This window comes from Falco naumanni, chromosome 9, assembly GCF_017639655.2.
Source record: "Falco naumanni isolate bFalNau1 chromosome 9, bFalNau1.pat, whole genome shotgun sequence".
NCBI lineage: Eukaryota > Metazoa > Chordata > Aves > Falconiformes > Falconidae > Falco > Falco naumanni.
Window position 1 is genome coordinate 270,843 of NC_054062.1, and position 26,839 is coordinate 297,681.

The following is a 26,839-nucleotide window of genomic DNA, read 5'->3' on the forward strand; positions in this document are numbered from 1 at the left end:
CCAGCCCTTACTAAGTCTGTGTGCTTGACAGAGCAGCATCTGTTCAAGTACCTGGGTGTGCAGGCAGTGATGATGTTGTTGAAGACAATCTCCTTATTTCTCCGCTGCCTCCAATTCTCTGCACAGGTCCAGACTTCTGTGTCGCCTCTTTCTGGCTCCCAGGGCTGTGCGACAACTTTGTGGTGGTCTCCGCTGGGGTCACTGATGAGCACTTGTCGCAAGAGGATGGGTTGTCTCATCCCTAATGTCTGTGGAGCATCAATTGGTGTTTATAGGTTTCCCCTAATTTGCAGTGCTGGATTTGACCTGATCACCTAGAAGCCAGGGGCTCTGCTGCCTGCTCTTGCCCGCATCCCATCTCAGCCCATTCCCTTGCTGCTGGGGGGAAAGTCGGGTGCTGCTCCCAGAGCTGCGGTGTGAACCGGGGCTGGTGCTAACATGAGCTGCTGCTTCGTGGGGAATTTGTGAGCTGTTGGCTCCTGCTCCTCTCCTGGGGCATGTGGGCCACTTGCTGTTTGGGACTCTGGTATGAAATCCAGGTCTTGGAGAAGTTGTGAGGTGCCACCATGACATCAGGTGAAGGTGGCTCTGTCATAGCTGTCGGGTCCCCTGCCCATGGTGCTTGTCTAAGGCAGGTGGGGAAACCACAGCGGCCAGCAAGGAAAGAGCCATGTCCCTGTCACACACGCAGACATGTCTCTACTCAGGAAAATATTTATTCCTCCATTATTTCACAAGAGTTGTTTTTACAAAAACCTTACAAAAATTTCCAAAACACAGACATGCAGAAGAGGAGAAAAAAAAATCCACCGTGGATCTTGTTACACGTAATTGAAATGTACAAATAGGAAGGGTGAGAGGGAGCTTAGATTACGATAATCCCTCTGTCCTGCTACCCCTCCATGGGTGCAATTTGTATCTTGTCTTGGTGAATCTTCAGCGCTGACTGACAAGCTGTGATAAGCTGTCAAGAGCACGGTGAAGGAGGGGCCTAAGATTAGGAGCAAATGTTTTCAAATATATATATACATATAGATATTTAGTGAAGAAATATTTATTCCCTGCTTTTTTTAGGTTTACAGAAACGGCATCTGCAAACTATTAAATGGGTTTATTTTCATTAATGCTCTCAAAGAGGCAGTGACATTTATATCCCTGTGGTTTCATCTTGTATAACCGAAAAAAGAGCCCTGTGCTTTCCATGGGAATAGGAACACCTCCTCCCCAGCCCCCTCCTCCCGCCCCAAGCTGCATTTCTCATGGCAAATGATTTGATTCACAGTGGATCCATCTTCCCCCCAGCCTGGCATGTCTCTGTGGTGTCTCCCTGTGGCATGGGGAGCTGTGTGCTCCCTTTCTGGCATGGGAAATGGTGGAGGATACTGGCCCTGGAAATAGGGGTGCGGGGCACAGGGTGAGTATTTAGGGTGCCTTTGCTCCCTGGATGAGGTGGGCAGTGTCAGTCAGGCTGTGCCCCCTCCTTGCCCACTGTGCTTGAGGAGGAGGCAGCTGTCCCCAGCTGGGAGGCTGCACTGTGGGGAGCAGAGAAAGCTGGGGCTGGGGGCAGGATGGAGGGGCTGCTTCATCCCTAACCAGAAGAGATGTGCTGCTTTCCTGGCTCTACCGCCAGGTCTCCAGCTCTGGGTGCTGAGTGAGTCCCCCTGGGCAAGAGCTGCCTGGGGTGAAGCTGAGGGTCCTAGTGCTGCAGCCACTGGGTACCATGTACAGCTGCAGTGTGACAGGGAGCAGTGGGAAAGGGAGAGGATGCTCCTGGGAGCGGTGGGGACTTGGGTGGGCACATGTGTAGTTGGAAAACTTTCAGCCTTGGTGTCACACACTGGAGGATGTTTGTCTGGAGGAAGAACCTCAGCAATTGTTGTATTCATTCTCAGATCTACTGCTACAGTCCCCAGTGGGGCTAAGACCTTCTAGGCAAGAAGGGCTGGTGTCTTCTCCATCCAAGCCACCCACCTGAGCTGGTGGCTCTTTGCGGTGAGTGAGGAAAGGGTGGTCTGGTTCCCAGAGAGCTTCGTCCACAGGGTAAAACCTCCATCACTCCCGCTTGTCCCCTGGTGCTGTGGTATTGGTAGGGGAAGGTGAAGGGTGCATCTCTCTGTGGCTCAGTGGGCAAAGGACTGGGGCAGTGCCAGCCTGGGGCAAGGCTGCACACCCTGTGTCCATCCCCCTGCACATCCCACCTTGCAACTTCATTAAGCTGCACAGCGGGGTGGGACAAGAGGGAAACCATTTCCTTTCTGCAAAACCAAAAAAGCCCACCCCCATGGAGCCAGCCCCAGACCCCCACACACATCTGTGGAGCTGCCGATGGGGAGGCTGCGCCTCCGGAAGGCAAAGCCTGCTTTGCCGTTGGCACGAAGCACTGGGAGCCGCCTACTCAGCTGAAACCCAACAGCTTTTTCCAATTTTCTCTTTCCCTGGGACGGTTCAATGACCTGGGGCTCTGCAGAATCGCTCACAAACCCACCAAGGCAGGGCAACAGTGCCTGCCTGGGGATCAGCAATGCTCCCCCCAGCTTGCAGAAGAGCCCACAGACTCAGAGCAAGTCTGTGCAGATGCTCCAGCCCTCCTCACTCCTCTGGGAAGGAGGAAAGCCTGATGCCATTGACATAGGCAGCTCCTAAATGTAGGCAGTGTGGTGTGCAGGGGGCTGGCTGGGATCGGCTGTGGCAGGGGTGAGCTGTCAGCTTCCCAAAGTCTCTCCCAAGCACCATGGCTGGGGATGCACAGAGAGGTGAATGTGCGGGTCTGCTTCGGCACGCACGGTTGAGCGCCGCGAGTCACAGCCTGGCAGAAAGGGGGGCTCCCGATCCTCCCACTGCTGCGCGCTGTCCCTGCGGGAGGAGAAGACCCAATAACTCTTTGGCTCTCTGGGTGAGATACCCAAATTGGTCAAATCCAATAGTCCAAGATCCTCCCATGTTTGGAAGCAAATTCTTGTTTCCTTGGCAAGTCTGTCTGTCCTCGAAGAGCGTGTGGGGGGTATGTGTGTGTATATATAGCCTTTTATTATAAGGGTGCGCGGAAAAGCAAGTTTCTAACCAAGTTTGCTCCATATGTGGCTATAATTATGTGCCACTTTGTCCTGGGACTGACTCTACCTTCAAAAGGGAAGAGGAGAGGAGAGGTGCTGACACATTGGATGAGTGGCATGTGGGTTGGGCAGGCTGCAGATTCGTCCTGGACTGGCACAGGAGCTTCACGCTGTATCCTGGAATGAGGCCATGAGGTGGGCTTTGCCCTGGTCAGTTCACAGTTGGCACCTGGTTCTGATGAAGGCTGAACTCTTTGGCTTTGAGGCGCAGACTGGCAATGCTGTTGGCCATGTTCACCCCTTGGGTGGGCGTTGCAGTCCCGCTGGAGCTGTAGGAGGGCACAGTGCTGTGGGGAGGGAGCAGGAGAGGAATGAGGCATGGCCCACGAAGGAGTCCCCGTGTGCCATGCAGTCCTGCTGGCTCCCCAGGCCAGACTGGCTGTCCCCTCTTAGACAGCTCCCACAAGAGCAGTCAAGGCTTCAGCATTTTTATGTGGCTGGATGCACATGGGAACCCCTCAAACTGTGCACCAGGAGGCCCTGCCTTGAGATTTTGGACAAGACAGCCGGACATGGAGAGCTGGGAACCAGAAGGGATCCATGCCACCTCCTGTGCTGAGATGTGGGAAGGATTAGCACGAAGCTAAATGAATCTCTTGTGAGGGCCAGGGCCCCCCTCCAGCCCCAAAATGCATGGAGGCAGGGGAGCCTGTTCAGTGGCGGGCAGGGGATGCTCAGACGGGGCTGAAACAGGTTCCCAAAGCAAAGCCGGACAAGCTCCTTTTGGCCCCATAAAACTCCCCACGTCCTCAACAGCAGCACAGGGCTGCGCTCCCATGGTGGTGGGCTGGATCCTAGGCAGCCTGTCCTGTGGCCACATCCTCCCCAGCTTCTCCAGCACCTGCACCTACCTGTACGGGGAGGTGCTGGTCCAGGAGAGATACTCTGGGGTCAGCGCGGTGGGCCGTGGTGCCATGGGCTGCTCAATGGCTGCTTCTTGGCTGTAGGATTTGAGGAGTGATGCTGATCTGTTGGCCAGCATTGCCCTCTCATTACGGCGAAACTTGGCTCTCCGGTTCTGAAACCACACCTGCGCAGAGAAGGAGGGTGGTCAGCGAGGACCCGGTGTGAGCAGGAACGTCCCAAGCATCTGTCCGACTGATCACAGTCATGTGCAGGATGAAATGAGAAAGCGGACAGTCCCTGCTCTCACCGCCCGACAAGGCAGAGGGTGTTGTTTTCTCCCACACAAACCTTTGCTCACCTGGACTCTTGCCTCGCTGAGGTTGACTCTTCTCGCCAGCTCCTCCCGCACAAAGGCGTCGGGGTAGTGCGTCCTCTCGAAGACTCTCTCCAGAGCCTGCAGCTGGCTGCTGTTGAAGGTGGTGCGGTTCCTCCTCTGCTTCTTCTTCCTCTTGGCTCCACCACAGCTCGGGCTCAGGCTCTCACCTGTGGGGAAAGCACAGAAGAGGCCACGTGAGAGCCAGACCCCTTCGAGACCCTGAAGACCCCACATGGGGACCCAGCCAGGCTCGAGTCTTCCTAGGGGTCTGCACTGCCCTGCTCAGTACCCGCTGTGCTCCCTGTGGGCACCTGGGACTCTGCGGGGAGCAGCATGCGTGCAACCTTGTGGTCTCCGTGAGAATCAAACCCTATTTTAGCACCTGCTGGAGCTTAGGGCTAAACCTAACATTTGCAGAGACCTGTGGTGGTTTCACACCTGGCTAAAGCCACCTGGACCTGATTTTTGAATGCCATTCTCAGTGGATTCGGGGGCAGCACTTGACCCAAACTGCTGGGACTGCGTCTCACAGCCTACCTGCAACAGGGACACATCCACAGGATGTCTGGGGCTTGGCTCTTACTAAGGGTTTAGGTCAAGTTTTCGTGGATGGCGATGGAAATTCAGCAGCAAAACATCTCTGAGATGTAAGTCTTGGCTCCGCCCTCCAGCACCCCCTGAAGACCCAGCTGTGGCACATCCCCAGGGTGACACAGGACTGCAGCTGAGCACCTGCTCATCCAACCCTGGTCTTTGGAGCTAGGAACAAATACCACTGCATCTTGCAGAGCTCAGACTCTGCAGTGTTTATTTCTGGCTCCGCTGGCTCATGGAAACATGAAGCTGAGGGCGTAGTTTGGTTTCTCAGTATTGATCTTGGGCTTTCAGCCAGGTTGAGATTAATCTCCTCTTTGTCACTGATATCATCAGGTTTGGATAAGTTTATGAAGTCTTTTTCTGAGATACCCAGTCAGCTGCCTGCAAAGACTTCACACGGAACATGTCTTGTTGTTCTTCCTTACGGAGGTACTGGTTAATTATTCTTTCAGTTAATAGAGCATCTGGATCCAATCTGTACCTACTGGTGGGAAAGTATTTTGGAATTATTTGAAATGTTAATAGTTGTATGACATTCTGATTCATAGTGGGGTTATATTGGGGTTTTCTGCACTATACCATTGCAGAGGCTGTGATGGCAGGAATTACAGCTCCCTAAATATGCTCAAGAAATAAATACTTGCTAATAAGCTATCTTGATACTTATTAAATATGTGCAGTGTTTTCAGATGATACTTGAACAAGTAACAATCTATAGGAAGGGATATTAATCTACTCTTCTGCTTCAAGACACCACCAAGCTGTTGAGGAGGAGAAAACTATGGGTTCCAAAATCTTTAAGGCCAGAAAAACCTTCTTGGACCTTAATTCTGAATAATTCCAGCCATGAAACCTCCACCAAGTTCTCCATCAAGTCCCTAAGGGCCCTTCCTGCCTCAGTATGCCACTCCCAAGGGCTGTCCCATCCTGAGATGAACCATGAGGACCAGGGAAACCCGAAGAGTCTGCTGGAAGGTTGTCCCTGGGACTAATCACCTTCTGTCCAAAGCAAGATTCAAGCTCAAACTGCTGCAGAGTTTCCTTACACCCTTCTCTGAAAACCATGCTGCTAGCTGATGCCACCAACAGCTGCTAGCTGATGCCACCAACAGCATGAGCCAGGGCAGGGGATGCGGCAGAGGAGGAAGAATTAAATGTATTTCCATTACTGGCAGTGGCCTCCTGGAAAGAGCAGATGACTTCCCTGGCGCTTTGCTACGGTGAAGACCAGTGCTGGGGCCTGGGAGTGCTGAGGGCCCCCAGCACCCTGACCTGTTAAGGGACGGAGCGTTGCGCTGGAAGGACAAAATGCAGGGATGCGGATGTGAGACCTGGGCACCACCACCAGCCCTGTTCCCCATCTCCCAGGCACTTGCAGGGATGCTGCATCGTTTTGGCCATGATGGGGCCAAACTGCTGGGACTGTGGGAAAAGGAGAGCATCCCTGTATGGGAAGGGGAGGAAAACGATCTACCTCCCAGGGCCTTGCTGCAGCTGCCAGCATTTCTCTGGGTCTTCTATTGTGCTCTAGGTGCATTTGGACATTGGTTGACCATCCCTTCGGCTGGAAACAGCCTGTACTCTTGTATTTGGGACGTGGCCTTCTTGGTTGGGTAAAGACATGACGGATGGTGCTGTGCCTGAAATACCTGCAGGTCTGAGGCCCTTTCCCTGGCCAGGAAACCACAGGCTGCCCTTCACTGCTGTTCATGTTTAAAGGCTCACAAATAAAATTCTCCAGATTCCCTCCAGCCCTTGTTCCTGCAGCTTCAAATGTTCTGCCAGTCTCTGCTTTCCAGTTGCCCCTTTTAGTTAAACTCCTTTTTTGGTCCTGTTTTCCTTCAGCAAGCTAATGCACCGCTAGATTAAAATACATGAAGTCCAGCCATGGAGTTTTCCGGGGCCCTGGGACTGAAATGGGAACCATCCAGCTGGGAAGGAGCTACAGGGTGTGACAGGGTGACAGACATTTCCTTGTGGGTTTATGGCCACCCCATAGGGCTTCTAGGGAAATTATAAGATAGGGCTCAGTTCAAAAAGTGCCATCACCAAGGGCACCCGCTGCCCTTCCCCCCCTTAACTGGCAAAAATTTCAACAGAACCCTAGTAAATGTCTACATAAAATTTAAACCCCTTTTGGTTTTGTCCTTGATTTAAAATCTGGCTGTAGGACTTTTCCATAAGTGATGGCTTCTCTCACCCACTCTAATTTGGCTGAAAGCAAGGAGGAGGAGGAGAAGTTTCTCAGATTCTCAAACCAGCTCTGTAGGACCTGGCCCTGTTTCTGGCTGGCTTCTATCTTCCCAAACCTATGCAGGCAAGAGCTAAATGGTTGTGGGATGCAGCTGGTGCTGCGCGATTCCTGAATGGGGCTGGCAGGCGTGCTGGGATGGAGATTTAAGACTGGAATTGGGTCAGGATGCATCCAGGTGCCAGCAGTTCCTGGGTACTTGGACAGCTGCAAGCCCTAGACCATGCCTGGGTTGGGGCATTTTGTTCATCCCCTATTGCTGGTTTTAATGGAGGGACCTTCTTCTGCACCATAAAATCCTGTACAATGCTCCAGGGAGCTTCTCAGAGGATGCTGGTGGCCAAAACCCCTTCCCCACCTACTCACACCTTCCCTAAAGCATGCTGTACTCTGACGTAGCTCAGAGCTCCCCAATCCCCACCCCACCCCCAACCCTTTGCTTTCCAGCTCAGTTATCTACTACGTTAATTTTCACCCTCATTTTCCACCCCATCTCTGCACTGCAGGAGTGCACCACAAGCTGGGGTGCTTGCCTGGGTCCTCAGCTCCGCTCAGGGATGAGCCTTGGTAATGGATCAACACCTTTTCCCCATTAGCTCAGGAATCACAGGCTTGTAGGACCAGATAAATGCTACCCTAATTGCTGGTGGCGTGTCTGACAGGTTTACAGTGTGCAAAGTTAGGCCAGATCGCTTCTATCAGAGATGCTTTAATAGCCCCAAATCCACTTTCCAGAAATAAGGATCGCTAAGCGCTCTGTGGCCCTGGAGAAGGAACAGGAAAGGGGATGGGTTGAGTCCCCTGAAGACTCCCTGCCATCTTGCTGCCACCCAACTGCAGGAATTCGGTTTAACCAGATCTGCTGACACCTTGATGGAGAAGTCAGAAACCAGTTCCCTGACCCGATGGGCTTCCAGGAATAAGAGTTTGTAATTGCACAAAGTTAAAACCCAGCTTGCTGTTGTCCGTCTTTTGCCCCAAAGCAGTGCTAGGGATGGTTACGGAGAAAGCCTTTGTCAGTTATATTTTGGGTTTTTTTCTGGGGCACAACTGGAGGTACTGGCTTGATTGTTTAACCCCGAGGTCAGAGGGGACTCCAGAGCCATCCCCCTGCCATCTTTGCCTTCAGTGTATTTATCTTCCACTGACTGCAATTTCCGCTAAAGGGGAAAAAAAAGTTTGCAGTGGAAGGGGTAAAATGGGGGATAACGTTACTGAATAACAAAAGATGACATGTGGGGGAGGATGAGGAGAGGGAGGAGCAGGGGCTTTGCGCAGAGCAGCATGGGTCCAGTGCGCTTCAACGAAAAAAAAAGCCAGTGTGTTAGAAAAGACACAGGTCTTTTTTATCTCTGTGATGTGGATGAATTTTGGGGTGCTGGATGCAACCTGGGTGACCTCCAGCCTCCTCTCTGTGATGCCCAACTGCAGGCAACGCTGCCTGCCTGAGAGCTGCGGGCAGCCAGGGGGCCGGCACTCTGTCCTACGGCTGCTGTGGGGTGCTGGGGCTCACCCCAAAACCCTCCTCTGTGCAGGAATACTGATGCTAGCAAGCCTGTGCTGTGCTGTGCTGTGCTGTGCCAGACAGCTGCCCTGCCACCGGGAACTGGGGAGTGACTGGTCCTGCCTCGTTCGCAAAGGCAACAACCCCAGTACTGCTGGGTCAGAGCTCTGCTGGTTCAGCTCAGCGCCAACCAAGCCCACTTCTCCAGCTCTTGACTTTCCCCTCTGTGCTTCTCTTAGTTTTCCATAGGAAGGACTCAGTGGGTTTCAGCTGCTGAAGCTCAGGTGCTGGGCTTGCCATGAGGGGACCCCACACTTGGCAGGGCCCCCAGCCTCCCACACAGCAGCCACCGAGTGCTGTAAAGAGGTAATTTTCACTAGATTTCCACCAAGACTTCAGCTTTGACTTACAACCTCCATTAGTAAGCGATAAACGACCTCTGTGCAGCTGTGATCCAGACCTAACCAGCATTTAACATCCCAGCTGCTCACAGGTCTGAGCCCTGGGGACCACAACACCCCCAGGCAGGGATGCTCTGGCAGGACAGCTCATCCCTCAGGATGGTTTTCAGTGGTGGGCTCCGTTGCCAACAATGCTGTTTCCCACTGTGGGGCAGCTCCCCTCTGGACTCCCAGTTTGGGGGATTTCTTTGCAAAATACTCATCCCAGAGTGCAGTGTTTGCCTAGCAGTGTCCTTGTGACCTGGATGGTCATCTCTGCTGACTGTAAGCCACTGTCTCTCCCCCAGATGATGCTGCAAACCACCCCCCCGCGTGCCCTGCCACATCCTGAGATAGGTTTTGCTGGCTCCAGCTCTGATGCTTGGCTTTGGGGTACAAATACCCCCCTTTTTCAGGGCCTGTGCCAGGAGAGAGCAAGTTCAACCTTCTCCTGCAAAAAACCCAGGCTACATCTCCTCCAACGTGTTTAATTTTCCATAGACCCTGGAGCCCCAAACAGTTTTCTGCCGTTAAATTATTTCACGCTTTCCATTTATTTGCAAGCAGTTTGCCAAAGACCTTTTAAGCTTTAAATTTTTCACCCCCTCCCCAGCCAAATGATCAAATCTGCCGTACCATTTACTTCCCTTCTCGGCCTGGAATGGCATTTTTTCCCCCCCGTTTTTCTTCTTGGGTATAATTTAAGGGTTGAAATAGCCTGGAGGGAATTAGCTGTAAATTCTTCCTAAGACAAATAAATTCAACCCTCTAAGTTTCTACGTTTTTCAAAGTGTTGAGAGACATTTTGGGTTTGTTTTACTTGAAATAATGATCATGGCATATCTGACCCTCAGGCTGCAACCGGCTCTAACCAAATAAATAGCTTTTATTAATTAAGGTTTATCCTTAACAAATAAAACCCCAATTTGATCTCGGCCGGCTGAATTAGCAAAAATAAACAACGGGTTCTCTGGGCACTTGATGTGGATTTAACAAATTAACGCTGGACCTTCATCAGGGAAGCCGCAGGGTGGTGGAGGCCTTTTACAGCCAAGAAATCCTTTGGAAAAACAATGTCTTTCGTTTCTCCCATGGTCTCTCTTGGTAAACATGTGGACTCCCTTTATACACTTGGGGGAAGCGAGGAGAGCTCTGGCGATGATGTCCGCCAAAGTTTCATGTGTAATTGTTTAACTTGTTCCTCTAAATCATGCGATGGGGAGGAAGCATTTCCCTTTGAATTGTGGCAAGCAGTGTTGGAGCGAAGATCTTGGGTTTGGGAATTGCCCCTCCATGGTGTCCAACAGCTCCGCCTCCTTTTTATACTATAACCTTCAGCCGAGACACTCAAAGCTGAAGGGGTGACACGGGGGTGCATGGGCAACTGAGCACGGCTGAACCCCCTTCCCAGCAGCTACTGCCAGTGCTGCCCTGTCTTGGAACACAGCAGGGGACAGTCTGGGAGCCCCGGGGGTGTTTACCTGGCCACACTGGGGCTTTGCAACAAGAAGGGATGGCGGGAGGGATGCTCTACCAGCCAAGGGGAGCTGGGGGCCTGTCCCTGTTCGCCAACGCAGGCTGCACAGGGTTTGTTGCAGAAGCAATGGTGGAGGGTGCCTGTGTCACTACAGGTCCTTAATCTCCCCGAACCATCTCGGGAAGCCCCGGGGGGGGGGGGGGGCTGAGAAGCAGCTCGGAAGCTGCCCCTCTGTGCTGGGTCACCCAGCTGAGCTGCCTTTCCTGCACGCACCAGTGAGCCCAGCTTGGGTACACGGGACCAACACAACATTGCAGGTTGGGGGCAAAACCGTATCCACGTAGCTCCGTTTTCTGGGTGGTTTCACCCTGCTACCCAGGGGAGAAGACCCCTGGCACCACCAAGCCCTACGCACCCTACCTGTCTTTGCTCAGTGCAACGCTGGGACATCCAAACGCCTCCTGGGAACAACCTGCAGGCACAAGGGACCGGGTGTCCCTGGGGAATGGGGGCTGCCAGCCCCTCCCTCCGACCTCCTTGTCCCAGCCCATTGCTGCTCCCTGCTCCCCTCCAGCCCCAGCCTCGTGAAGACCCCAGGAACGCTGGAGGGGGGGGACGGGACTGAAACTGGGGGGGGGTCCAAATGTGCTGAGTCCGAAGGAAACTTTCTCGGCTCAAGCGCTGTACATGAAAAATTTAAGAGAGGGGCAAGTCTCAGCTACTGGAGAAACATTACAGCGAAATGTTTCCGAGGATGTTTCACCTCATTAATTGTGAAAAAACTGAAACGCTGACACGTTTTTACAGGCTGCCAGTTTTGCTGGGGGAAAAGTGTCTCTGTTAAAAAGGAGCAGCAAAAGCCTGGACCAAGAAAGAGGCCAAGGCTGTCCCGGGAGGGCCTTAGCCTGTGCTCACTGACAGGCAGCAGCAGACTGTTTTATGGTTATAGAACTGCTGCTGCACCGGCCAGAAACCACCCAGTGCCACGGTTTGCTGCCCCTGGCTGCACGGACACTCAACTTTTGGGAGGCCTCTGCCCAGAGTGCTGCAACCCCAGGGATGCTCCATGCAGAACCTGAACCCCCGAGGCCAGGAGGCTTTTCCCCTTGCACCCCCAGAAGCTGCAATTGCTGCTCAGCAGTGATGCTAGGGATGGTGTGTGGTGCCTGAGCATCCACTGCAGCATGTCCCACTGAAAGCCTGAGCAAGCCAGGAAGCTCCTGGAGAACCAGCTGAGCCAGCAGCATCCCTGCATCCCAGTGGGGATGTGTCCAACCTGTGCTTGCAACCCAATGGCAGCACTGAAGCCTTTTTTTGGCTCATCCCTATCTTTAGTGCAGTAAACACAGTGAGAACATGATGCTTAGCTGGGTTTTGGGACCAGAAGGAACCTGGAAAGAGGAAGCCCCATGTCACAGGACACTGCCTCTCTTAGGGACGGTCCCAGCCCAGCAGCAGCCACCAAATTCACTAGCAAAAGCTGTGAGCATGTTCAAAGCTGGCTCTCCCGCAAGGGCGGCAGTGATTTATCTGCTGCTAAGCCCAAGTACACAAGAGGGACAAGATCAGGAGGTCACAGTGAGGAGGGGAGGAAGAGAGGGGATGATGAGAGGGAAACCACATGCTGGAGAAGGCAGGTGAAGACCTGGCCAGCCCAGTTGTGTGCTATGATTCAGAGAGGATGCACTGAAAAGCTGAAAGCTGGTGAAATCCACGGGGCTGCAGTCATCTGCCACAGGTAAATCCCCAAGGCTTTGTCATGCCCAACACTCCCCAAATACTTCGCATCCATTCCCACTGTGCCGGAGGCTCCTGCCCCGGCTGGAGGCTCACGCACAGCCCAGTGCGGCGCTCACCCAGCTGAGGCCAGGCCCCAGGAACAGTGTTTTGGCATGGCCAGCTCCTGTGTCAGCAGAAGCATTTAATGAATTAATTGCAGCCGCATTCCCTGAAGGAGGAGGCAGGGTTGGTGGGATGCCATCAAGCCTCGGGAAGGGGCTGGGGAACATCTTTGGCTGTGAAGCTCAGTGGGAGAGGGCTGAGCGGTACAAGAAGTTCTGCCCCCAACTCTCCTAGGTGGCTGAGGGAGATGGTGCCATCACCTGCCTTTTACCTGGAGTGGGAACTGCCTGCCTGTGGAGAGACCTTTAGAGAAGGGGACCGGGGCAGACCCCACTGCCAGGCTCACCAGCTCTGGGATGCACCCCAACATCCTGGCCCCAGCCTCGACCCTGTGGTGGGATCCAGACCACAGATCCTGGCACCATCAGCATCCCCTGAAACAACGGATACAGAAACAGCCTTTAAAGTCTTGCAGCAGTTTTGGCACCCGGTGCAGGACTCAGTGAAGCCTCTTGCTACCCTTTCCCAGCCACCTGGCTCCCATGCACCCTGGGAGCCAGGGCCATTGTGCAGGGCCACAGGGATCAGACTGCCTGGCTGTGCCCACAGATGAGTGGCACCAGCCCAGAGCATCAAGCCCAGGACCTGGGGTGCCGAGCACATCCCTTGGGCTTGATCTGCAAGTGAAAAATTCCCTCCTTTGGCCATGCCCATGCAGCGTGTGACCACAGCCTGGCAAAGCACTTTCAGGAGCTGCCAAGAGCACCCTGTGCACACGGAGGAGGCTGCAACCGCAGCCTGACACAATGGGCTGTCCCGGCTCCAGTGCCGCCGTCGCCTCCATTGTGTCAGGTCTCTGCAGGGATGGAACCACAGAGGAGCTGAGCAGCAGGTGAGCTGGGGTGCTGCTCCCTGCCAGGTACCCCAGTTTCCCCCAAAGGGATGGCAGGGTGAGGAGAAAAGCCTCTTGGGACAGGTCTGTTGTCTGTGCAAGTCTGCTGGGGACAGTGGCACTGTGGCAGTGACAGCTGGACACCGCAGTCGGCTTTGTGTGGTCAGGGTCTGGGCAGAGTCTGGCATCTTCACTGCCTGCAGCAAGGGAACATGCAGCTCAAGGGGGTTCACTCCCCTGTAGGATCCCCCTTTGTCTAGATGGGGCCAGGGTCACACAGAGCCTCCAAAAACTCAGCCACAATGGTGCTGCTCTGGGATGTCCCCTGCAAATGCCAGAGGGAGAGGAAACAGGGTAGGTACAGGGATGTGTGCTGTGCCGCAGCTCCCAGCATCGCCCAGGGGTGCTCAGAGAACTGTGTCAGACCGAAGGGCTCCTTGAGCAGATGTTCGCGGCCGTGGGGCCAGGGGTGGCAGGAGCCACTTGGCCGAGCAAGCTGAAGCCCTCATGGCACAGCCAAGGGCCTCGGGGAAAGGCACAATGGTAGGTTTGAAGCACCAAGCCGGGCCAAGTACAGAGTGGCACTGACTGACGGGAGAGCAGGAATTTTAATTTTATTCTCCCACAAATCTGCCAGCCCCCACGGCAGAGGCCTGGGGACCAACAAAAGGCTCTGGCTCTCCCCCAGCCACCGCTGGCTGGGAGCATCCCTGGTGAGGAGGCACTCACCAGCAGGGGGTTGCTTTCATCTCCCAGCCACGAGACCTTCTTGGAGTGGGACGAGACCAGTGCTTGGGCTGTCCTGCACCTCACACTGCTGTAGCACCCCAGGATGCCCCAGGGGACGAAGCCCCCGGGTACCTACCCAGGACACAGCCTCCCTGCTTTCCCAGCACCGGTTATGCCATGCATTAAAATAGCTGAGCATGGAGAGTGGCAGGGCTGGTGATGGTTAACAGATGTGTGAATGGGCTTCTGCAGCGCAGGGAAATGGCCAGCCTGGGCTCCACTGCCAAAATGCTGGGGTTTGGGTCAGCCCCGGGCACTGCAGCTAAGGGGTCTGGGCAGAGGGGATGGCTACGGTGGCCCCCCACAGCCATCGGCGAGTGGGATGCAGGGACGGGTGATGCCAGGATGGACAATGTCAGGACAGACAGACCCCGCTGTCCCGCGTTGGGGCTGAGCACAACAGATGTTTCTTCTCTCCCCATACTGTAAACATTTTAGGCACAATTTGGTGCATCCCTGATGCAGCTGCAGAGATACCAACACTGCTCGCACACGGCCACCTGTCATAACAGGTGACATGATTTCCCAGCAGGGCACCAGCCATGTGTAATTAGTTAACGCTAATGAGACTTGTGCAAGCACCAGCCCTGAGAGCAGCACCCGCCTGCACTTGCAAAGCTCTGCTGAAAACTCAGCTTTAACTGCAAAGTGGGCTTCCCCAGGGGCTGGGAGTGGGTCGGGATGATGGGTGCCTCAGACCATCACAGCCTCAAGAGCTTGCTGGGACTGTTGCACAGTGTTTAAAACACAAAAGTAATCAGCCAGAGCTGCATAGCAGGAATGCTGTATAGAGGGCTGGCTCCCAGCCAGGGACCCCTGGCATGGCAATCCCAGCCTTCGTCTCCCCCCACCCACCCCCACCCCCAAAAAAGGTGGTTTCTTGAAATTTAATAAGCAAACGCCCATACCAAGCCAGCCCCAATGGCATCTGGCACGGAAACCCAACACCAGCCCACGGGGTTAAAGCACAGACCCCATCGCATTAGGGTCACTGCCAAGGCGGAGGGAAGATGACAGGCAGGGACCAGGGGGAATGGTGGGAATCCCCACGGTGTCCCCTCCTGCTGCCTCCTGCCACCACCCCATCTCCCCTCCCTTTTTTGAGGCCAATTGGGTGTTTTTCACACCGAGGCCAAGATGCCACCTAGCACCCATTTTATCAGTGAGTGCCAGCACCTGCCGAGCCTGTCCCACGGCTGTCAGCCAGTGTCCCTGGGCCCTGGGACACCAGCACATTTGGCCAGGGTGTGGGATGGGTGTGAGCCCCCAGCTGGGACCCCATCCCACCACCGCTCTAAGGAGGACTCTTGTGGGTGCCTGCACGCACAGACGTCCTGGAAACCCTTGCCAGCAAGCAGCATCGCTGTCCTCCTGTCTGGTTTTCATTTGAGGTCGGTGGCCTCTCGCCAAATTTATTGTAAAACATTCATTTTAATAAGTGGCTCGTATTTTGTTTTTTTTTTTAACCCAGCCTGGTTAACTGTTTCCAGGTTAAGGCAGAGCTGTGCGTGGCGGGGACAGTGGGAATGGAAGGAATCGAATGGATGGCGGGGACAGTACAGCAGGCAGGTTGCTGGGGGAAAGGGCCAGCCACAGGCAGGACACCAGGTGACACCTTGGAGATGCCAGGGTAGGGGCAGCTGCATCGAGGTCCCTCTTCTGCAAGCCCAGTCGAGCTGAGACCCTCATCCTCATCACCCCAAGCCTTCATCCCCTTTGGGTCCTCAGTGAGCCCAAACATCATCTTGCCACACTGGGGACCATGATCCCAGCACCCAGCTGGCCAAGGCCCCCAAAATGAGCCAGGAGCAAAGTCAGGGACATGGTGGCACTGGTGGTTAGGGTCCCAAGGTGTGGGTCAGGGACCTCCAGGTGCTCTCATATAAATCCCATTAAAACTTAACCCTCAACGGGTAACCAACCAGGTTGTGCTGAACATGCAAAGGCCTTTGCAAAATGGACAGTGCCTGGTAGTTTAGTTTCAACATTTGTTTTAAGTTTTATAAACCTCTAATACTAATAGAAATGCTTCAGTGTCTTTTAATTTAAATGAAAACAGTTATTTTTTTAATTTAAAAATTCCCCTGAGGTATTTACAACCCCCAAATTACAGCCATGTGGCAAGCCCAGCTGAAAAAGTGAAACTTGTGAGGAGGGAGTGTGGTGGCCACCCTGGCCTGAGCCTAGCCCAGCATGGCCCCGAGCAGCACCGTGCCAGCGGCCATCCCCACATAACCCACGTCCCCTCCACAGCACCCCACAGACGGACTCTGCTTCACACCTTTTCCGGGGGCACAGGATCCCGGTTCACAGGGCAACCAGTTCCCCACACTGCCAGCCACGGCTGTCCCCGGCAGAACAGCATCCTGCTTTCCTTCTGTCCTTCCCTTTTTGTCCTTCCCTCTCGCTTCCCTTCCTTCTTTCTCTCTTTCCCTCTCCTGGACCCACAGGAGGCTGCTGCAGGCAGAGGCAGGAGCAGCCCTGCAGCACCGGTGGGTTTGGTGATAGAGCTGTCCCTGCCCATTACCCATCCCACACCCTCCTCAGCCGTGCTGCTGTCGGACCAGGCTTTTTGCTCCCCACTGCCCGCCCAGCACTGTGTATGGGGTCCCCTGTGTGCTCCCCTGCAGCATCGCTGCTACTCCTATCCCCAACACACCCCTGTAGCAACGCAACACCCCCCCCGCCCCCAGCTCCTGCAATGCCCTGCACAGCTCAGGGTGCAATGTGACACACACACACACACTGCAGTGCGCTGGGCAGCTTGGGGTGCAGTGCAGTCCCCCCACCTAACAATGACCAACATGACCCGGGATACAATGCAATTCCCCTGTGTGACCCAGGGTACAATGCAACACTCCCTCCCCCTGCAATGCCCTGTACAGCTTGGGGTGCAATGAAGCTCCCCCCATACACATATTGCATTGCTCTGTACAACTCGGGGTGCTATGTGGCCCCCACCCCGCCCAAGCAATGTGCCACATGGCCTGGCAGTCCCTCTGCATGACTTGGGGTGCAATGCAATCCCCCCCACACACACACTGCAATGCCCTGCATGGCTCCAGGTGCAGCACAACCCGGCCCCACCAATGCTCTGCACAACTCGGGGTGCAGCCCACAGCCCAGGGCAGCACAACCTGCTGCGCCAGCCCCTCTGTTCCAGCTCTGTAGCTGGGCTGCTCCCCGCAGCCCCCAGGCTCAGCTCCCGTGCCTGCGAGGAGGGCCTGGGCGCTGCCCCCTCCCCAGCGCCCCACTCGCACCAGCGCTGCCATGTGCTCCCCGGCGCTCCCCCGGCTCCCCTGCCATGTGCACTCCAGTTTCCTTGCGTGTGAAGCCTGCAGCCTCTCAGATTCAGTGGCTGGAAAGGATGGCGCCTCTCCACATCTGGTTCAATGCGCGAGCCTGGCGCCTGGCTTAGCCACAGTCTCCATTCAGAGACACACAGACTTTAATAGACTCATACAATTCTTCCTGATCTATCACTGCAGCCACAGCTGAAAAGCTGCTTTATTATATGCACTCCAAAGGGGGATGAGGAGGGAAGGGGAGGGGGCCAGCAGCCCGCTCTCTGAAGGCCCCCTGCCTGCCCGGTGTCCCCCCAGGACCTGAGCTGCACCCCCGGCCCTGCCCTGGCTCTCGGGGGCTGCTGGCCCCCCGGCCCTGGGGTGAGGGAGCAGCACGGCGGCCCTGTTACACCTCCTGCCCAATTAATGCCTGCGGCCTCCCAAGCTGCTGTTTGCACCCCAGCAGCATGCACAGATGGGGCAGTTGCCAGCAGAGCTGCAGGGAAAGGGGGTGGTAAAGGGGACTCCATCTGTCCCCCTCATGTCCCCAGAGGGGTGTCACTGCCCCTCCGAGCTGGGATAATTTCCCCCAGCCCCTCCGACATCAGCATCCCATTTAACCCCCAACTCTCTACTAGGGGACCCGCAGCTGGAGCTGCCAGCATGGGCTGTCCATGGGCAAGGGGCTGCCAAGCAAGTAGGAGCCGGACCCCCCTGCACCCCCAGTAATGCCCCCAGCAGGTCCCAGTGCTGGGGCTGGTTTTCCCAGGGGAAGCACAGGGCAGAGAAGCATTCCATGAGGGTTGCTGAGTGTGGACAGGACATTTCATTACACTGCCGTGGGAAGGCTGGAAAACATCGCCTGCAGCCATGTGTCCCTTGGGCGGACACAAACATTGGGAATGCCTCAAGGGTGAGGGTGGGATTTTTTTTTTTAATTCTCAGAAATGTGGAGGCATACAAAGCAGTTCTGCAGTGCTGGGGCAGCGCTGGCCAACAGGCATCAGAAAACCACCTTGAAATTCCAGATCAGCCCTTCCTCCACCAGGTTTGCTTTCCCCATTCTTCCTGACTCAGCTGGGCATTGCTGGCCCTGCACAGGCACCAGGACTGGGCAAGGGACAGCTGCCTCTGCCAGCCACACTTGCACCCTCTCCCAGTTGCTTTTTCCAGCCAGCAAAAAAACCTGATCTGCATTAAGCCTGGTCTAAATCCTTGCCCAGTCCCAGCTCAGCCTGGCTACAACCTACTGCCTCGGCATTTTAAAGGATGCCCTGAGCCTGCTCCGTGGCTCAGGGATCCCATAGTGGGGGATAACTCCTTCCAGCTGCTGCTTGCGCTGCAGGGAGGGGACGAGGTGCCAGCCTGTGGACATCAAGCCTCTACCAGCCCCAAAGCACCCAGAGCCCATCCTGCTTCAAACCTCATCCCTTCAGCTCAACGTTTTTACAGCTCGGGGGGGGGGATAACTCCTCATGGTTGGAAGGAATCAGCCCCAGGAGAAGGAGTGATCAGCCCCACTCCCTGGGAGAGAGGAGGGTTTCTAACAGGCAGCCTCAAAGCCCCAAATCATTTCATCAGCCTCCCAGCTACAGACACACACCCAGGCTCTCTTAAAATGCTGATTCGTTGAAATTCACCCATCTTGGCTGCGCTGAGCCGAAATTTCATATTTTTCCTGTGAATCAGCCCTGTTCCCTGAAATAACAGCCCAAAAGGACAGGGGAAATAGTCTTGCACTGAGCTGTTCCTGGTTGAGCTAGACATAACAGCCCCAGGGGGAACAGGCAAGGTGTCCCCATGCCCAGGCACCCTCCTGTGCTGGGGATGGCTGTGCCACAGGGGTGTCTGAGCTGCTGCTGGGGCTTAAAGCACATCAGTGGGTGCTGCCAGGGCTCCCAAGGGAGTGGGGCAAAGCCCAGTGTCCCCCTGCTGTCCCCTCCGGACCCTGTTGAGCAGTAGCTTTTGCAGCTCTGTCCCATGCTCCTGCACCCTTTCCCTGCTGGAAAGTGGGGTGGGAATGAGCATCCTTGGTGGCGATGCCTTTCAAAAACCTGGCTCACTGGGGGTGCTGAGGGGAGAAAAATCCCAGCAGCGAGAAGTGGGGAGGAAAGTGATTTTCCTGGCCTGGCTAAAGCTGCTCTGCTCTCAGGCTTCCCCAGCGAGAGGGGACCCATCTCCCCAGGCCCTGGTTTGGGGTTTTTTTCTCTTTACCCTCTGGCAGCAGCTTCTCCTGGCACAGATACAAACATGTGCAGGGACCCCACAGAGTCCTGCAAATGCTGCAAAAAAATGTGCTGGTAGGTCTTTTCCTGCACCCCTGGGGAGGACTCTGAGCAAGCAGGGCTCCTTCCTGGGGCTGCAAAAATCCCCACTTCAACCCAGAGACCCCCTGAACTGGGGTGGGGGAGCTCAGAGCCCAGCTGGATGTGTTCAGCCCATTTGGGTACAGATTTTCCCCAAATTGGAGCCAGGTGCCACCAGTCAGTAAGAGCTTGACTGTACCCCAGGGCACAGAGCATCCTTCCAGCACACAGGGAGAAGCAAGATGGTGAGCAGGTGTCACTGCAGGAGGAGCAGGATGGTGAGTGAGTGTCGCCCTTTGGAGCTGGAGGGCACGGAGAAGCACAGAGTAGTGGTAGCAGGGTGAGCCCCATGCCAGAAACCCCGTGAGACCTGGGGTCTCCCAGCCATGACCCCCACCCCAGGGTCCCTCCCTGCCTGTGCCTGGCAGCTGTTTATGCTGCTCTGGCTGGTTTTGGCAGGCCTGTGACCTAACTCAGCCTCTTGTCCCGCCTGCACCATAAGAAAAGCACCACTCCCTGCCCACCCCCACCCCCCATGGCCGTGGGTTTTGGATCAGTGAGACCTGGGGAACCAGTTTCCCCTCCTCTGTGTGATAGGGGACCACCCGCAGGACAGTGGGTCCCATGGCAGTGACACAGGGTGAGAGCCATGGTGGCAGGGTCCCCAGTCAGGGGGGCCGAAGCCTGCCTGCAGGGATCACACTGCTGGTTCGGACTGTCCCCTGTGCCCTGCAGCAGCCCGGGGGGGGCAGGGTGGGGGGGGTGTCCCTCCCCTAGCCCCTTTTTTTCCTGACTGGGATAGACCAGGCTCCCTGTGCACGGCTGGAAACTGTCTGGGTGAGCCAGAACACGTCGGGCTCCCCATCCATCCCTTGCCTGTTGCCAGCCTTGCACTAAGCGCAAACAAATGTGGAGGGTTGGGAGGTGGGCTGGGGCAGGGAGCTCCCGCCCGGATTAATTGGCATTTACTCAATATGCGCTGATGGATGCTGTACTGGGGACCTGCTGGCATCATGCAATGGGCAAGTGCTGGTCTTGGGTACAAGGCCTGGCTATGCTGTCCCCTCCCCTGTAGACTGTCCCACTCAAGCAGCCCCTTGAGCATCATCCCTATGTGTAAAAGGAACCCCTTGTCTCGGTGTCTGCAGCCCTCAAAGCCCTTCAAGCAGGGGGATGTCCCCAGGCAGGCACTGGGGACAGTGAAGGTGGCATCTAGTTGCAGAGAGTCATGGCCGTGCAAAGATGGCTCCTGTCCTGGTGCCACCCATCCTGGCTGTGCTGGCCTTACAAGGACTGGGATGGTTTGCCTCCCCCGTTGCTTTGGATGCCACTGTTCCTGGTTCTACCACGTGGAGACCATCCCCACCAAGGACCCTGCAGAAGGTCTGCCAGCTTGGAAGGATGCCACAGACAGGGGCTCCTGCACCCAGGCACCCTCAGCTGATGCTGTTTTGGGGACCAGTGAGGGACAACAGGTGCTGTAAACCTGCACCCCAGCCTTGCCGCCCACTGGCAGGTCATGTCCCACCCCAGCACATCCTAACATCATCCCCCCGGGCCGGGGTAAGCAGTTCACAGTGCCACTCCGAGCAGCAGGGACCCCAGCTGTCCCATTCTTTGGGGAGACAAAAGCACAAGAGCCTCTCCTTGGAGAGCTGCAGCCAGGTCCATCAGATGCTTCTCAAAGCCTCTTCCCACCAACGGGGGCTGAGTCGGGGTCCCAGCAGCCCTGTCCCTCCCTGAGCAGTCATCCAGAAGCCACAGCAAGCCTCCTAGCAGAGGAGTTTGGGAGATTTCCAGCACTTTTGGGGCCACAGAAAGCAGATGCATGCTGGAGAAAGGAGTGTGACAGGTCCAGGGGTATGAGGCAGGGGGGTCTTGGCTGGCTCCCCATGCCCATGGCCCAACCTTGCTGGGCCCACGGGTTTGCGTTGCCCTGAGCTAGGCACAGGGGGTCAGCCACAAGTCAATGATGCTGAATTTAATTGCAGCCAAGCCACGTACGTGCACAGATGTCCCAGGGAAGGCAGATCCCCACAGGCACATCCTGGCCCTTTTTCAGCAGTCGTGGTGTTACAGAGCTGCCTCCTGCCCACGCAGCCAGGAGGGCCAAGGTGTCCCTGAGCTGTGCCCCCCATCCAGCAGGGACAAGCAGCATTTGGAAAGGCAGAGAAGCACAACAGAATTGTGTCCCATGAGCCAGGACTAGCAGAGCCCCTGAGCTGGGCCACCATGGGGACATCAGCTGGGATGGCTCTGCCCCACAGAAGGTGCCCAAGCCTTGGGAGCAGCAACAGGGCTGCTTGGGGCAATCAGCCACTGCTTGACCCCAAAAGCCAGTCCCTTCCCCTTTTCCATTCTGTTACCAGGTCCCTGCCCCTCCCTGCCATGCTTCTCCCTTTTCAACTGCTTTCGTTTATGAAATTAAAACAAAACCAATTTCCTGTAACATCATCTTAATCCCCTCTGCCCCCTCAGGTGTAGCCTCTCCTCTCACTCCATCACTGCTCTGCTCAGCATTCCCACAGCCCCAGCATGGGTCAGAGGGTCCCTGTTGCCCCGGGGGGTGAGGAAAGGGCCCCAGAAGCTGTTCTACAAATGGGATGCCCAGGGGCCACCAGATCTCCCCATGCCATCACCCAGTCCCGTTGGCTGCAGCCAAACGGGCAATGCATGCATGCCCCATGCTGGAGGATCCCCTTGGAGGGACCACAGTCCTTCCTCCAAGCCCAGCTGTGACAAAAGTGCCTTTTTTGAGTTTTCAGCCCCGAAGCAGCCGCTGGAGCCAGCGCCCGACTCCCTCTCCCATCCCCAGGCGGCACCAAAAGTAAGTTCATTGTTTGAAAAGCCATCAGTCAAGGCCTGCTGGCTAAAATTACCCTCCTGCTTTATCATCTTGAGAACATTAAGGGCTGTTGTTAACAGATGTTTCGCGTTACACATTATTTGTTAGTCTAATGAAAGGAGGTGAACAAGCTTTCAAGACCTCAGAAGTTGTGCAGAAGGTTTTCGAAGGGAGACTGCTGCATGGCTCCAGGGGAGAATGAAGATGACTATGAGGATGGGGACAAGCCTGCAACACCCTGTTGGCATTTCCTCACTCTCGCCTGGCTTGTGGGATTTCTGCCTCTTAATTTTGGGGTGCCATGAGAGCAACACGTTGCACAGATATTTGTACTCATTCTCCCACGTGGATGCACTGGGTGCCCTCAGGGCCACTTTGGGGCTGGGGCCAAGGCAGGGGCTGAGCAGCCCCCTTGGCTGGAGAGGGAGGTGGGGACAGCTCTGGTCCTCGATGCCAACAGGAAGGGATGTGCCAGGGGCTGCTCCTGGAGGAAAGATGTGCTCAAGGCCCTGGATGTGGGGTTGCCCCCAGCCACCCTCCCCAGTGGGGAGGACTGTGGGCTAAGAACGGTGAGTAAAAGCAGGAGGGGGTTGAATCCCCCTCTGCAAAGAATAAAACCCTACCCCAAGTTTCTCTGGCTCTGCCAGCCTCTGGAACAGAAGCCTCCTCCTGCTGCGGCCACCTGGGAAAGGGGAGAGGATTTTGCTGAGGTTGCAGCCCGCTGAGCACAGCCTGGGGCTGCCTAAAGTAGCCCTGTGCCAGCTCTGCCAGTGTGGCCCCCCAGACCACGGCAAGACCTGCCCGGCGGAGGGGGTGCCAGCAGCATCACAGCAGGCTCGGGGCTGCTCTTCCCCCAACCCACCAGTGCGATGACCCTGATAATGGCTTCCCAGGCAGAGCGCAGAGCCACATCCCGCAGAGAGACACTCAGGTACTGGGGCCCATTTGCATTGATAATAAACCCACTGCCAGTGACCTGCAGGGCTCCAAACTTGCATCTGGCAGAAAAAGCCATGATTGTGAAGAGGAAGATGAGAGAAAATGCTGAGAGATTTTTTTTTTTTTTTACTTTAGGATGCCAATAAAAGATAATGTTACCAGTAAAAGTTCCTCTGCTGTCACCACACTGATGCCGAAAGCATCACAGATGTGTAGCAAAATGCTGATGCTTGCAAAGGCAGGGCATTTGCCTGGTATTTAGGGTCTCCCCATCTCAGTTTAGGAAACTGCAACCCAGCTAAGGCAGTGGCAGTGGGTAACGGGTCTCACAAGCTGATGTTTGCATGCACACAGGATTTCTTCTCTGTTTCCTTGCTCTCTTGCCTACTGCTCTCAGCTCTCATCACTCAGGTATTTCTTTCTCCAGGTGAGATCACAGGGAGAAATGCTTCCACTCCTGGACGGGTTGTCAGAGCATCCTAGATGCTGCCGGTGTCTTCATCCCTGCAACCTCACTGAAACAGGTGCTAATGGAAAATATCCCTCGTGGTCCAGCGATGCTGGGATCAGTTGGCCAAACCCCACAGGGCCTCTACCCTCTGCCCCAGGAGGAATGGGCCTTCGGGGTGAAAAATGGGCTTGTGGGGATCAGCCAGCTCCCTTTCCTCTCTCTCTCTCTCTCTCTCTCTCACTCTGGTATTTCCATCACCCCCGGTCCCCACCGAACCTCTTTGGGGTGCAGTAGGAGCTCAGCAAGGTGGGTAGTTTCTCTGCTGTTTTGCAAATAGGCTTGTGAGATGAGCTGGCTGCTGCAGGCTGGGCTGGGTTTCCAAAAGCTGCAGTGATCCCGGCATGGCATACTGTCCCCCTGTATGGTCCCATCAGCGGGCAAAAACCTCACCACAGTCCCAAAGGCATTGCGAGAAGTACAAATAAAACCCAAGGGAAGGGGAGAGAGGATGGGAAACTGCCAAAAATACCAGATACCATCCCAGAAAGCAGCACCCAGCCTCACCCACCCCTCAGCATCCCAAGCAGAGGCTCAGGGGGCCTTCTCCATGGAGGAAGGAGGTTGTGCCAGGGAGTCAGACGTGGATAGGAGAAAGATTCTTCAGACCTGCACACAATGTGGAAGCCACAGGAGGGGACAGTGGGGAGCACCCTGTGTGTGGGGGGTTCTTGCTAGGAGCCCCTCACCACATGTCTTGGGCAGCCTCTGGGGTGAGCTGAGCCCCTTCACCGGCACAGCTTCCTGGGTGGGCTGGGCACCCTGGCCAGGTGCGGATTAAGCCCTCGGCAGGGCCGTCAGCACCCCAGGGCTGCGCCCCAGGGGCTGCAGAAAACAAGCTCGGGGTACCAAAGTCCAGTCGGGAGGCACGTTTGGGGGATGCCACTTCGCAGAGTGCCCCGGGGTGGGCACCAGGGCCCGGGCCGTGGGGAGGTGTGGTGGGGCTGCATCTCCACCCCACGCTCCGCACCCCCTCTCCTTCCCCATGCCCATCTCCACCCCGTGCGCCGAGGGGACATTCGGCTCCGTGAGGGCTCTGGGGGCTACCGGGCACCCTCGGGCCGGAGCTTTGCCGTAGGGACGGGGCGGATCCTCCTCGCCCCCCGCCCCAGGCACGGGAGCCGGGATGCGCCGGGGCCTGCGGAGCTGCGCGGAAGGATGCACGGAGCCCAGCGAGGGCGGCAGCCGCGGAGTCCCCGGGCAGGCGGGGTTGTCCCGGTAAAAACGCGTTAAAAGCTGCCAGACCGTGCACGACGAAGTTGGGTCCCGGGTCGATCCCCGTCCCCTCTTCCAGCCCCGGCTTTGTCCCCGCCGGCCCGTCGCTGCCGGTGCTACCGGCCCGGAAACGTGCTGCGGCGGGCGCCGGGAGAAGACCGCTACGTCCCGGTCTCCACGGCCCCGCCGGGCCGCCTCCGCTCCCCGGGCCCGGAAACCCAGGCGGGGAGCCCCGGGGGAAGGGGGGGACCCCGTGGGCCGCGCAGCCCCGGCGCGGCGGGGCTGCCCGGGACCGTCCAATACCGGCCACCTCCGGTGCCGGCGGGGAGGCAGCCGGTGCGGGGTCCCTCTGCCCCAACCATCGGAGTGTCGGCACCCCCGCAGCTCGCCCCGACGGGGGTTACCCCTCGCCTCCACCCGCTATCCCGGTGCCTCCCACCCCGTCGCGAGGGGATACCAACACCCTTTTTTCCGCGGTGCCCGGCGCTGCGCAGGGGCACCGCGGTTCTGCAGCCCGGCCTGGGGGACGCCGGGGACACCCCATCCCCAGAACTGCCCCGCACCGAGGGGGACCCACCCGGGGCGGCGGGACTCACCGTCCTGGGGCGCCGCCTCACTGCCGCTGCTGCCTCCCGACGGCTCCGGCATGGCCTTGCCGCCACCGGCGGGCGGGGGACCGGCCGGGGGGGGTCCCGTTCATACCGGCTGCCACCTCCTCCAGGTCGAGGAGGTGGCTCACGCTGAAGTTTTTCCGGCTTTGAGGGTTTTCGGGAGGCTCCGGGCCGCGCACGGTGCCGGGGGCGAACGGCTTGTCCATGGCGAAAGCTGGCGCCGAGTCCATGGCTCCCACCCCCAGCCCGTAGCCCACCCCGAGATGCGGGGCCGCTCCCCGGCCCCTTTCCCCTTCCCCCCCACCCCCACCTCCCCCCAAAAAATATAAAAAAATTTAAATAATAATTTTCTTTAAAAAAGGGGGGGGGGGGGAAATCACGGCTGCCCTGTGAGTCCGGCTCCCTCCCCAGCCCGTTCCGCCTTGTGCTGACGTCTGGGGAAAAAACCACGCTCCCAGCCCAAACTTTCTTCCCCAGCTCTTTGCTCTGGAGCTGTTCAAACAAACGCCCCTGTTCCGAGCCGAGCGGGGCGGCCCCTCGCCCCCCCCCCCGGCACGGCGACCTGCCCCCCTGCCAGGGGCCGAGCACCGCCGGCAGCCAAGGCGCGGAAAAGGGGCGGCGGGGGGGGGGGGCAGAGAGGGAGGGAGACCCGCTGTTGCCCCCCTATTACCCTGTCCACATAATTTCCCCCCACCAGCCCGGCTTTAAGTGCTTCTATCAACAAGTGTAAGTGGCTGCGCTCCGGGGGGGGTGGGGGGTGTAGGGAAGTAGAGGGGCTGGAGAAACTCAGCCCCAAATGGGGCTTGAGGGAAAGGTGACCCGCAGGTTAGCGGGGGACATGGCCCCCCTCCACCTCCAGCCCACCCCTCGACCCCCCACCCACCCACCCCCGGTCCCCATCAACCCCAGAGCAAGGTCACCTCTCCTGGGAAAAGCCTGGCTCTCTTGCCTTAATGAGATAATTATGTCCTGCACCACAGTTAAAAACTCATAGGCTGCTTCCC

The 26,839-nt window shown here is 56.6% G+C and overlaps 1 protein-coding gene across 1 annotated transcript; it reads right to left on the reverse strand.

The window, feature by feature from the left end:
• Positions 1-26,066, reverse strand: PRRX2 (paired related homeobox 2). The gene is given in 5 exon segments (XM_040607675.1): positions 1-3,400; positions 3,965-4,143; positions 4,318-4,502; positions 25,821-25,911; positions 25,913-26,066. Coding segments are annotated over 5 exon segments (744 nt in total). The 5' UTR covers position 26,066; the 3' UTR covers positions 1-3,264.
• Positions 26,067-26,839: the final 773 nt, after the last annotated feature.